The sequence below is a fragment of the Arabidopsis thaliana genome, chromosome 5 (assembly GCF_000001735.4).
Source record: "Arabidopsis thaliana chromosome 5, partial sequence".
Taxonomy (NCBI): domain Eukaryota; kingdom Viridiplantae; phylum Streptophyta; class Magnoliopsida; order Brassicales; family Brassicaceae; genus Arabidopsis; species Arabidopsis thaliana.
In genome coordinates this window covers 9762088-9775368 of record NC_003076.8, presented here as the reverse complement: position 1 = coordinate 9775368, position 13281 = coordinate 9762088, and the positions used below count along the sequence as shown (strand labels likewise).

Genomic DNA, 13281 nt, shown 5'->3' with positions numbered 1-13281 from the left:
CGTGACAAAAAGTTAGAGGAGAGAAAAAAAAAAAAAAATCTACAAAAAAAAAAAAATCTACAACACAAAATAGGATGTAGAAAATTAAAGATTTACAGTCAAAACAAAAAGATTTTTTTTGGGGCTCTAAGTTAAAGAAAAAAACTATAACATAATTGGCAACAATTTAGTCTTTAACAAATATATTATGGCTGTAAAAGACATTTAGCACAACCAATCAAGCATCTTTACAAGTTTCATTCACAATCCAAATTTTATTTTCGATGGTTTTTGGTTATTTAATACAAATTTTCATTGTTATTATTAGGATTTGATAGTTACCGCTACACTAGTCATATCCATTTGTTTCTGTGTAAGAACAGATGTGGTAGTAACTAGAAAGTATCAAAATGTCTGGAAAAACTTTTGATCATGTAAAAAGTTGATCATTATCGCAAACAAACCATTTTTGACGATTGTTATGTACACCAAAACTTAAAATAAATGGAAGTTTTGTTATAAATTCATTAACATCTTCAGAATAAACAAAACTTATGGCCAATATCATTGTTATACATAATCTGCTCAAATTTACTAGTAAGAACAACAACGGGGAAGAAACTATAAAAGACGAATTTCTCATTCAATAAGATTAAAACTAAACCAAAGTGCAAAGGAAGAATTGCTAATGGCAGTACGAGAAACTCAACCTATGGGTGGCGGTGCCCCGTTTGGTGTATCATTGGAGCTCCTATGGGACTTGTGTTTTGATCTCTTCTCCCGTTTCTTACTCCTGATGAAGATAAATAGAGAAGGGAGTCAATTGCAGAAGCAAAGCTTATGAAATATATATAGTGGTTAAAAGAATTAGTAGAAGAGAGGTTGTTAGTGTACTCGTCATGTGAAGAACTATGTCCTAGACAAGATTTTAGCTTCCGGTTGATATGCTTCATGTCCTTTTCACTTGGGCACTTGTAGTTCTTTACCTGAGATAAGAGAGAGCATCTAGTAAAACTTCCTTTTAGATATGCAAGTTTCATTGTTAAGATAATTATGGAAGTTAGTAAATACCAAATATTCGATGTTATCAAGTAACTTTGTAAGCTCTGAAGTCGTGTGCTCAGAGTTCGGTTGAGAAACAATGTTCTCTAGGTACCTGCACCAAATGCAGTTTAGTTGAAAATACAACCAGTAAAAAGCTTTGCATATACAGAAATTCAAGACCACGAGATTAATATCATGGAAAGATTAAAAGGGTAAATAATCGGGATGGATATAGAATAAGAGAAATAACCTATCAAAGTCAATCACTCCAAGAACCCCATTTGCAATACGTAACGACGCCAATGCCAACTACAAGGGCACACGTTCAAGAGTTGAGAGACAGTACAACAATTTGTGATACTTCTTTTGTTACATATACGCTAAAGAAAAACGAAAAATCCTGAAAGAAGGAACAAGGTGAGTATATATCGATAAGCTATACTACTATATCATAAACATTCATTAATTTCACTTAAATATCAGTCAAAGAGAAAACAAAGCACCAACTTTCATCCTAAATTTATGTCTTGAGTAGCATATTTAAAGCTTTACTGAAATATCCCAAACAATGAGTTTAACCAGATTCTTTGATGGATATTATTCAGTATCTTTAATCTGATAATAAGAGGCTAGGGAGACAAAATAAACTAGCATGCCCACCTGGCCAGGAGGAAAGAGGAGTGGAGCATCTGTGAGCATAACTTTATCGGCTTCTGCTGTCGCCCCTTTGAGCAAACTCTGCAGAATACTTGAAAAGTTATGCCAGTATGAGAAAATAATATTTCAATAAAGCCTGTTAAGTAAATAGACTTACAGCTATGATCACAAACTTACACTAAAATTTACATTTTGATCCCACATTCAGTTACCACATGCTTAAAATCTAGTGAAGATAAAGGAAATATCTGAAGATAGATCTACCTCTAGTTTTTGGATTTCATCATCTCTAGCTTGAAGAAATTCCTATAGGATGAAAAGATGAGGTTACTTTTGAAGATAGCGTGAAGTTCAACAAGGATGAAAAATAACACACCGAAAAAAGTATTGAAAATCTTGGTATATCCTATTATGGTTCACCAAGTTCTTGGCGTTAAGTTAACATTCAGAATTTTGTTTGCAACAAAACAATTGCCAATAAACTGAAAAAGAGTCTCATCACTATAAGATGTAAACAGAGAAAAGCCAGTTGAAATAAGAAAACCTACTAAGAAATTTAGACAGGACTGATTTACCTCCATGTTGTTGACAAAACCTTCGATTGCACGATACGGTGCATAAACAATCAGATCAAATTCCAAACTCTGCACATAGAGTTAATATAATATGAACAAAAGAATAGAGAGAGAAAAGAACACCAGGGAAAAATAAACATAGGGAAGTTGGTACAAATTAATTGACTCATATCATACCTGAAGAACAGCCATCTCGTACTTGAGAATTATTCGGTGATCTTGGTTAATCCCTTTCCCAATTTCCTCAGCAGATACATGATTCTCCTCTATTTTACAAGCTGCATACACACAGGTTAACCTGTTCAATGAAAGGTAACAATTAGTCCAAATTACAACAATGGACCATTTATGACTGACTTAAAAAGCCTCTCAGAGCTCAGAAATACAAAATGCTTAGCTCCATTTGGTAAACAATTTCAAAACTATTCTCTTGAAAAAAGCAAAGCTTTTGACCATTTTGAGGATTTAAAAGAACTATACATTATCTCTTTTGGATGATGTTGCATAACAGACCATTGCAGATAAAATCTCTTAAAGTATTGGAGGGCTGTTGCCTGCAAAATATTAGAAGGAAGAAACATAAATTCAGAGAGCAAACAAAAATCAGGTATTTTATTTTTAACTTCATCATAAACTTCTATCTCGACGAGTAGAAATGCACCTGAATCTTGTGAGGAAATGCAAAGGCACTGCACACTTCTTGGACCTTTGCCTCATAAAATGCTCTCATGAACCTTTCTTCATCAGCACTCAAAGGCTTAAGCTTCTTATCAGCTGAGAGTAACAAAGCAAAAAGTAACATTATTTAAACTTCGACAAACAAAACTATGATACGTATGAAGTAGATATTGAAGGAACCAAAATTTTTACCTTGATCTCCTGAACCAACTTTATCTTTAGGATATGTTAGTGATCCACTAGCATCTACTTCAACTTGAGTTGTTCCACACTATGAATAACAATAAGTTAAAATCTAAACATGAATACAGGACTAAAGCTCCATATCAACAATTATTCTAACAAACCTTCTCCAGCATTTGCACTGCCCTCTGGTTAGCAGCTTTATATCTCTCTGCCTACAATTACAACATTACAGCTTAGTTGCAATACCAATATCTCTACACAACAAGTAAGATAATAACAACAACAACACACATAACTAAGTAACAAAGAGTTCCAAATGCTCGATTAATCCGACTCTCTATGAAGCAATCAAAGCAAAGAAAATCCAAAGATGAACAAAATATAATTATAAAGCCGCATTGTAGTGATCAGAAGGAGAAGGGGATTACCAGTTTCTGGGGAGTGAAAATCCACTTGGCCCGTTGTGTTGATGTCTGAAAATCCGCCATTAACTGAGTTTTCAAAATTTTCGAAATCGAAAAATCTGAGCTTTCGAATTTCTTTGTGGAAAGTTCAGATTTTTGATCGAATTCACACGCTGTTGATGGCGATTATCCGTCTGAATCGGAAGGAGATTCTATAGATATTTCAATTTTGAATTTTAGGGCTTATATTAGAATTTAGGAGAAAAAATTATCTGGTGCTCGATTTGAATGGAGATTGGAATTGGATTGAGTTAGCTACGAGAAGAAGATGTTTTTGGTAATGAGAAGACGAGAATGAGGGAAGAGAGGAGAGCAGACGCAATATCTTGTCGGAATTCAGATGTGAAGACGAGTATGAAGGGAAAAAGAGGAGAGTACGGCAGAGCAATACAGTGTTAATGTCGGAAGTTGCTCATACGGCGAGATCGTTCCTGGCTTTGAGACTTGCGAGGAAGAAGAAACGTTGGTGAAACGACGTTCTTTCATGTTAAACAATAAACCCTAAGGTCAAACGATGTCGTTTAGCAAACATATTTATTATAAACGGTGTCGTTCGCTAACCCATTAAAACCCTTATTAACAGCCCTTTACTAACAAAAAAAAGAACAAGAATTTTCCAACCAAAAATAAGGTCATGGCTTAAATTTATGTTTCCAACCCTTAATAACACCCATACATGTGTCCAATTTATAGAATCTAAGTAAAAGTATAATATAGTGTTAATCAATCATTTTTTGAGTTTGACTCACGATTTTAGTTAGGTCTGGACATTCGGATTTTCGGGTCTGTTTAGATTGGGTTTTTGGGTTACTTTGGTAAAGAGATTGAAAATACATTTAGGAACTGAAAATATCGGTTGAGGTCTATTCGGGTTCGGGCTGGTTCTCAAATTTAATTGAAACCTGATATTGAACCTGAATTTACCGACAAATTATGTATACGTATTATTTCGAGTTACATGTATCCGTTTGAGTTTCGATATTTCAGGTATCTGTTCAGGTTTCAGATCCTACACGAACCAAACCAAAACCCCAAAATAAACACTTTAGATCCACTCGAACCAAAGCGAACTAGGTTTTTCGGGCTTCGGATTTTATGGTCATGCCTAGTTTTGTCCTTTGAAACATTAAAATTAGAAGTAAATCTACATATACATTTTTGCAGCCATTTTAGCAAATAAATTTTGTACTTGTATTTACAATGTCATGCCATTGACATTAAATATTTCCTGTCGATAATTAAATACAAGATATTATATTCAACAATAGTTGCCAAAGATCTTTCAAGATATATAATTGGTATTAATTATTCAGATTTGAAAATTTAAATACTTTATATTGCGCTCAACAAACGTTTCCAAAAATCTTTCCAACTTAAGTAAAAAATAATTATTATTTTTAAATATTATAGATATATTTTAACTTTATAAAACATTATTATTATTTAAACTTATAAAAAAATATCATGAGATGAGAAATATAGCGGGACGGGTTTGGATTGATATGAAATATAGTGGGACGAGTTTGGATTGATATAGCACATGTTAAATATTTATTTTATTATTTTATCATCACCATTTGTTTTAGTTATAACATTAATATAAAATTATAAAACTTAAATACTAAATTAAAAACCGTAAAATTTAATATTATTATATATGAATAAAACATTTGTCCGTGGTACACCACAGGTTAAATCCTAGTTGTTATTAAAGGTATTTCAAACATATCCATTTGGCATTGTTCTAGAATTTTAGTTAAGGAATAGTATATATTTGAGATTTTGTATTAAGGTGGGAATAAATTATTTCAGCCATTAGGATCCAAAATGACCCAAGAAAATAATCACTGAGAAAGAAAGAAAAAAAAAACAGCTCCAAAGTAAAAGGTAACCAAAGTTACAATGAATGATGACAAAAAAAAGTTACAGAATCAATGGTAACTAATTATCAACAGCCTTTGGAGCTGTTCAAATTATTAACTAACTATAAACTAAACTAACCTCTACAATCCAAACAATTAAATCTGATCTCCAAGTGTTATCTTCGATGTCAGGTTAATTACAAAGGACACAAATGTTTCATGACGTTCTTACAAGAGCCATTATTTGAGTCTTGATCAATCCCATACAAGTTTGAATTTCTCTGTATATCGGCATATTCTGTGGACACCGTGGCTGCAAGTCATTCACTACTGTATCCATTAGCTGAGCCACATCTGCTGGTGGGTACTGCTTCTTTGAGATCATCTGCAGGTAAATAACACACAAAGAGTTCTAATCAAAACCGCATCAAGTGAAAACTTTGGTATTCTTGATTTAGATTACACTTTCGTTAGTCCAAGACAAAATTATTTCCTTTACCTGCATCATGAGCCAAGATGCAACACAAGAGGTGATAAGCTCTGAAGGCATTGGTGTTTTGTTTTTTCCTGATCCTTCCTGTGAGATGAAACCGTTACTCATCGGCTCTGCTGTGTTTAAGGAATGATGATCCAAGCTGCCATTGGTATACTCTTGATGCTTGATACCAGGCACTATAGAGTTGTCTAATGGCTGATGTTCGCCAATGGAGCTTAAAGCTTGGTGAACCATATTCTCTGAGTCTTCATTGTTCTTCCCCGACGATGCAGCCTAAAACGGTTGACAACGATTTAAACAAAAGATGTTAGAGTTGTATGAATTTGGCTTCTCTGTATTTAGAAGACTCTGAAGTCTCTAGATATATTATAAATACCTTTATAGCTGCATCCACCATTGCTTGCGCTATTGACTTTGATTCAATGACAATTTCAATCATTTCTGGCTCCATTTCCTGGAAAGCAGAATCATGAGAAAAGAATTTCTGTAGCTGTTACTATTAGCAAAAAGAGTACACAAAATAAGTCTATACTTATTCGAACATGAGCAATCTAAAGACAAAGTTTCCACAGGCATAGACTTTTTAGTTACCTGCGCATCGGAAGTATGCTGCAGTGCCAGAGTCCGTTGAATTTCTGTTCCTGTTACTTTGCTATTGATTACGATAGATTGATCAGTAGTGTTGGTTGCTATTACTTTACCATACAAAACTGGCTCTCTGATATCATCCTGCAGAGAATTATGGAATTATCCACAGAGATTAAAAAATGTATGGAAAGAAAGACGAAGATCAAAGCTTTGACACACGAGTCAAACGTCAATCTTTGTTTACCTGTTTCGCAGGAGGAGGATTCATGGAAAAGTTGACATTTTCAAGCACAGAAGGAGAGAACAGAACAGATGCATCAGAGCTTGGGTGTCTGTTAAGCCTTGCTTCTTTGCATATAGCCAAGCACTTATCAATTTGCCTCCTTAGACCCTCTGGCATGTATTCCAATGGATTTAAAGGCATGCAGTCAATGTCCTGTCAGAAAAAAGGATTTATTAGATCATCTGAGATATACAAAAAATGGACAAACTATCAACGGAATTGATATAGTTTGTGATTTACCATAACTAACTCGACACCCAATTCATCAAAGAGAACGTTGCACTTGTTATGATCCACAGTAAGAATCTTGCCATCACGAATCTCCCGTGTTTTAGGATGGATGGCAATCACTCTATTCCCGACTGATAAAGGACGGGCCAAATCTGTATGAAGCACTCCCGTAGCACATCCACGCAGCTCTGTATAATGCTTTCTCACAGACTCACGATATTCTTGGAGTTTATCCCGCTCATCCTGTAGGAATCTCTGAGACAATCTCCGAGGTCTACCGAGAGAACTGAAAAAATTACAGAATGAGTAACCTTTTGTATCTTTATAATTCCATCGACATACATACACAGAAACTTTAACAAACCTTTTAATGACACTCCATTCAACACGAGTAAGTCTTGGAGCGTGACCAAGCCCCACATGATTTAGATAATCAGTGAACTCCATCTTTGCAAACCAGGGATAGTCAATAGCACTGTAGAACCATTCATATATGCACCATCGACGTACCAATGGATATGACAGACAATTTGACAACTTCTCCTGTAAATGGAATAAGCAAATAAGAGACCAGATTTATTTGATTTGTATAAGAAAAATGAAGTTAGAGACTCACCTGTAGTAATTCATGTTCTGAAAGTTTTTTGAAACTACGTGGTTTGTCATGAGTGGTTTCTAAAGATTTAGCTCTTTCTTGTAAACTTTTCTTCAAACTTATCTTACGCCTGTTTGGTGGTTTCTGTGGCAAAGTCTCTGGACCCGAAGCTGAAACTTGTGTAGCTGGCACTACTGCATCCGGTCCAGTTATTTTCTTATCACTAGCTGAAGAAGATTCTACCGTGGTCTTTGCAGTTTTCAGCTGTTTTGCTGGACCTTGACTAGAACGTCTTGCTTTGACGGGAGTCTTCAAACTATCAACTTCAGCCGATTCCTGCAATGCAATAAACAAAAATCATTAGAGAAAGCACAAACAAAAACTACTAAAGCATAAGCTTCTTTGATCAAAAGAATTTGTCAAGGATTCTAAAATTACAAGGAGTAACCGCAGATCACAGAGTACGATTAAATAGGAGAGAAGCGGGTTTTGCATATCTATAGGTTTAAAAGAATACCTTAGTATATAGAGATTTGTCCTGTGTAGACTCTTTTGGAGCTACAACATCTAGCACCTGAAACTGAATGTAATTTGCATATAGCTATGTGATACACAGAAGAATGACACGATAACAAAGAACTTAAAGAGAAAAACTGTCTTGTAAACCAAACCTTTGGTTTACGTTTTCTGCTTGAAGTGCGAAGCTCCTCGATGGAAACAACATTACCATCAACGGATTCCGGCACAGACTTCGGTTTTCTTTTATCAGGGGCTGAAATTGCATGCAGGAGATTATCTTCTAGTCCTGCTTGTTTTGCTTTTTCTCTGTGATGGCTTGTTGACACGGTTTCCAGAGTGTTAGATTTCTTATCCACGTTGTTAGTTTTTCTTTCTTCTTCCCAGTGTGGAGATGATTCTGTATCCAACACAATAAAGGAGAAAATATAAAGAGATGTACCTCGATGTGAAAGGTGAACAGATATTAATTAATGGGTCTTCTATTAACCCGCACAATATATATCTTTAGTGGCACAACCATTTGATGCTAACCTGATTCCAACAAACCAGCCGGAGCCAGTGAAGCTGACATTTCAGCCAATGTCTTCAGAGCTCCTAATCCATCATCATCATCAGAATAATTTCCTTCTGCTTCTTCAACTCTCACAATTTTTTCCTTTTGGGTAACAAGTCCTTCCATATCCATCAACAAGGCACCATCTCTATCAGCAGCTCCCTTTTTATGCCATCTATCTCTCACCCCATTCTCAAACATGGAACTATCAGGGTGCTTGAATTGTGCTTCCTGTGCTTGTGACTGGCAAAAGAGAAAAAGGGTAGAAATTGTTTTTTTCACTGATCAATCATGACAACATTAAATTGCTAGAGCTATATAAATACCGTTTTCCTAAGCCTAGTTGGTGTGATTTCACTGAGTTCTTTTCTTCTGTATGGAGACCCTCCTCCCCTTCTTGATGCATCATCATCGGCATCAAGTTGTTTCTTGGCTCTTTTATTTGGTGGACTAAAATCTTCTATATCATCCCTCTCATGTGTAATTGCGACAAGAAACCGAGGTGTACGTTTTCCAGTGGCCCGTTGCCTTTTTTCTACATAAAAAAAAGTAGCACATTACACGATCTTGAACAGATTTATTTACATGAATTTGTTAGGCTGACACAGAATTTCGTGAGACATGGTTACCCTATAAAGGGTGTGAACTAAAAAACGTATAAAACCGCAGAATAATCATTTGTTTTTAGCAGAAAATAATGATTGTACCATAAGCTTGTGTCTGCTTCAAGAATGAGAGACATCCTTCTACTGATGCAACTGAATGTGGTGGAACAACTTCTTCTCGAAAATCACTAGGCAGAACTTGAGGACGTTTGCGCTTCAGATGTTTCCTCGTTACCTCAGAAGCATCATGGTCTTCTCCTTCACTTTCGCTCCCCTCCTACAAAAATTACTATAAGCATATAGAAACTGAACCACACAACTTTACTAAACAGACGATCTGAACAAACCAATTAACCACATCTCTCCCTTGTTTTCAGAAAAAAGTATAAAACTAAAATTTCACTAATGTGATCGACATTACTAAACTCTTCAGCTTTCCACCTGAGTTTTCACACAGGAAGTCATCTAGCATGAACTTTAAAGGTGTTCTAATAAGATAAACAACTCACCATGACGCTGTAGTGATCAGTCATCATTGCAATAAGGCCAGCTACAGAAGCAGTTCCCTCGGGCAAGGATAAGTATGCCTGGAAGAAAAAGGCATATCAAAACGAATCAAAGGTAACATAATGTCCATCTCAATACTAAGTTTAGAACGAAACCTAGGCAAATAATATCCGGCTCAATACTAAAACAAAACTGAACAGTGAGATATTCTTGTACTTCATACCCGATTCATACAAAAGAGTGTTTCGACCATCTCAACAGACCGGTTATTCCGTACTGCAGCAGCTACCTAAGCAATTTCCAGAGAAGAACTTAAAAGTCATACAAAGATTGAGGAAACACATACATAAAACCATATAGTGCAACAAAGTTTACCTTTTTCCAGTCTCCCACATACTTCCTATAAGCATCATAGAAACGCACAAGCTCCCTTTTGGTCCACTGAGGTCCCAGCTTATCAGCCAATTTCTTCTTCTACAATGAGAAAAACACCAAAGAGCATCAAGAAGAGTCCAAGTGAAGATTTGGTCAATAAGACAAACAACAAAGTGATTATCCCAAATAAGATTTGGTCAATGAAGACAAACAAAACTCACTCTTTGCTTGGTTTTGCTTGCGCTCCCAAAATTGATATCTGGAGACGCTTCATTGGTGAAACGCTTGTTCACACTCTTCGACTTCCTAGTAGGCGCCATATAACTGTTTTCTCTGCCTAGAAAAATTCCAACGAAAGATCAAATTAAGGAAACCATGAAAACTGATCTGACCAAGATACGACATTAAATTGCTCTCTTTCACAAAAATCTCAGATTCAATTTTTCACCAGAAAAGAAATTTATAAACTTTACTAACAAATCTCTGAAAAATTCGAAGCATCAATCAATAAAGAAAACAAAGAATCACGAATCGAGAATCATCAACTTTGAGAATTCAAAAAAAAAAAAAAAAAACCCCAGATTCAAATACCAATACTCGTTTCAACGAAACCCAAACATAAATTCAAAAGTTAGAATTCAAATTTCAAAGAATTTTTCCTTTTTGAAAGAACTTCGAAATCAAAAATCGCATCGCCGAACCGGAATCCACAAATCCCAAATTTCCCCAGAAGAATCCGATAAAGTGAAGTTCAAAAACAATCCCAATTACTTCTGTTTAAAACCTTTAAAAAACCCTAAATCAAATCAACAGATCTACTCACCAATCACGGAGCTCAATAAGAATCGACGAAGAAACAACACAGAAACCGACTCGGAGAAGAGAAAGCTCAAAAACCTTGTTCGAGATCGGTGACAAATATTCGAAGAGAGGTTTAAAGAGAGAGCGAGAGCGAGAGAGAGATAAAAGAGGATTTTGGATTGAATTAGAGAGAAGAGAGAGAGAGAGAAGAGAAGAGAGGCGTTGCCGCGAAACTTGAATAAAAAGACGACTTGATACTTGTAACTTGTAAGCCAATAGGCACTTCCGTTTTTATTTTTTCATATTTTTTTATTGCTGTGCGTGATCTGAAACGTACACGTGGCTTTTCAGTGTTTTCACCGTTAGATGCTTTTGGGTTTCTTTTAGGGTTTGTGGTAACGGATACATGTGATTATATTTGAAATTACCCAAATTTCATTAAGAAACAATTATAAAATCAACTATTGATAAGAAAAATTGAAATTTTTACCTTTGTGCATTACCTGTTTTTTTTCAGATCTTTGTGTACAAAATGAATATATATTGAGAAAAGTTATAAAATCATCTTGTGATGAAGAAAAATTGAAATTTTACCTTTGTGCGCACCTTTTATTCAGATTTATATATGTATAAACAGTGTTTTAAAACACTATTTATATTGACATCATAAAATTGAATATATTTTGAAAAAAATATAAAATCATCATATGATGAAGAAAAAAAATTGAAATTTACCTTTGTGCGTATTTTTTTGGTTTACAGATATGAATGTGTAGACAGTGTTCTTAAGAACACTATTTATATTAGAAACATAACCAAAATAAATAAATATGAGATACCATGTAGTATGTGAATTTAAATTGAGGTGGTGACACGAGGATGATACTAACAATTTACTAGATTGTGTTATGGTAGATTGTATATTATAGTCAAACATAAATAGAGCATTTATAAGGTGTGTATCAGTTGTCATATATGTATAATGTATCAATCATATAGTAATTGTTTTTTTTATGACTGATTGAGCCACGCATCTTTTGTATTTGGTTATTTTTTATAAAAAAGTAAGATTTGTATCTAATATATATCCATATACAAAAATGCAAAATTTAATTTATTACTTATTGATATTTTCATAATTTGACTAAAAATCTACATTTGAACATACTTTTTCAGATCTATATTTATAAACAATGTTCTAAAACAATATTTATATTGAAAACATAAAATGAATATACATATATATATATATCTACATATACATTTTTGCAGCCATTTTGTGAAATAAATCTTGGAGTTAGAACTTATTTACAATGGCTGCCACTGGTTTATTCAATGCAAAAATTAACTACAAAATCAAAGCAAATCTTATTCAAAGGAATATGCTCTTATTCTATGTCCTAATTATTTTTGCCAAAATAGTTAAAAATATTTAAAAATTAAATAATCATTTTGAAAGAAAACTTTAAATTGATTTAAATTATAAATCTTTTAATAAAAATATTATTAAAAAAATAAAAAATTAATTTCATCGAACATGATTAGATAGTAGGACTAGATGGTAGGACGTGTTTATAATATTATAATATATAAACTTTACAACAATTAAATAACCATTTGAAAGAAAACTTTTAAATTGATTTGAATTAAATATTTTTTAAATTAAAGTATTATTAAAACAAAAATAACAAAATAATATCTAATTTTACTGAACGGAGTTAGTGGTAGGACGGGTTTGGTCGATAGTATTACGAGACGGTATACCACAAGTGAAATCCATTAGATATGTTTAATTTTACTGTGCAGGATTAGATAGTATGATGGATTTGGATCGATAGTAATACGAACCGATATAGTACGGATGAAATCATAGATATAACAATTAAAATCTATATATACATTATCCTAAACACTAAACAAAGCAAACAATATTAATAAAACAAATATCTATATATACATTTTATATAACTAATTTTATTAAAAACTAACCCCGCGGTATACCACGGGTCAAAATCTAGTATCACTTAAAAAAAGAAGACTATTAACGTCAGTTTATTTTTACCTTAACGTCACTTATTAACCGACATTAATTAACTTAAAGTCATTTACAAAATTGACATATTAGTGGCCGACGTTAACTTATTTTGCTTCACTTTAAATATACTAGCGTCACTTTTTATATATTTTAACGACGGTTTACAAAATGATTCAAAAGTATCACATTAATACTAATTTTGCATTAAATTAAATTATAATTAGGAAAAACGGTAAGAAAACAATAAA

The 13281-nt window shown here is 33.7% G+C and overlaps 2 protein-coding genes across 4 annotated transcripts; both read right to left on the bottom strand.

The window, feature by feature from the left end:
* Window positions 1-448: 448 nt before the first annotated feature.
* On the bottom strand, window positions 449-4082 carry CYCH;1 (cyclin H;1). 3 transcript variants are annotated; one of them, NM_122644.5, is made up of 13 exons: window positions 3548-4082; window positions 3281-3331; window positions 3126-3204; window positions 2917-3029; window positions 2736-2809; window positions 2433-2553; window positions 2256-2324; window positions 1945-1986; window positions 1684-1761; window positions 1274-1332; window positions 1051-1135; window positions 874-965; window positions 449-772 (listed from the first exon to the last, which is right to left on the bottom strand). In NM_122644.5, the coding sequence occupies exons 1-13, from the start codon at window positions 3605-3607 to the stop codon at window positions 685-687; spliced, it is 1011 nt and encodes a 336-aa protein (NP_198114.2). In that variant the 5' UTR covers window positions 3608-4082; the 3' UTR covers window positions 449-684. The 3 variants fall into 3 exon arrangements, with proteins under 3 accessions (NP_198114.2, NP_001330468.1, NP_001330469.1); NM_001344020.1 differs by having other exon boundaries at window positions 494-772; window positions 874-1135; window positions 3548-4066; NM_001344019.1 differs by having other exon boundaries at window positions 494-965; window positions 3548-4066.
* Window positions 4083-5376: 1294 nt separating this feature from the next.
* ALY1 (protein ALWAYS EARLY 1) lies at window positions 5377-11234 on the bottom strand. The gene is made up of 18 exons (NM_122643.3): window positions 11021-11234; window positions 10419-10534; window positions 10198-10296; window positions 10046-10111; window positions 9825-9902; window positions 9418-9592; window positions 9037-9245; window positions 8689-8953; window positions 8310-8554; window positions 8156-8218; window positions 7660-7974; window positions 7408-7586; window positions 7053-7329; window positions 6774-6965; window positions 6533-6670; window positions 6318-6395; window positions 5945-6214; window positions 5377-5830 (listed from the first exon to the last, which is right to left on the bottom strand). The coding sequence occupies exons 2-18, from the start codon at window positions 10515-10517 to the stop codon at window positions 5663-5665; spliced, it is 2916 nt and encodes a 971-aa protein (NP_198113.2). The 5' UTR covers window positions 10518-10534; window positions 11021-11234; the 3' UTR covers window positions 5377-5662.
* Window positions 11235-13281: the final 2047 nt, after the last annotated feature.

Excerpts from the sequence above, each read along its gene's own strand:
- ALY1 (NM_122643.3), bottom strand. The coding sequence starts at position 10,517 with ATGGCGCCTACTAGGAAGTCGAAGAGTGTGAACAAGCGTTTCACCAAT. Across the intron at positions 9,593-9,824 it reads CTGATCACTACAGCGTCATG|GAGGGGAGCGAAAGTGAAGG; the intron begins GTGAGTTGTTTA and ends TAATTTTTGTAG. Across the intron at positions 6,671-6,773 it reads ATCCTCCTCCTGCGAAACAG|GATGATATCAGAGAGCCAGT; the intron begins GTAAACAAAGAT and ends AATTCTCTGCAG.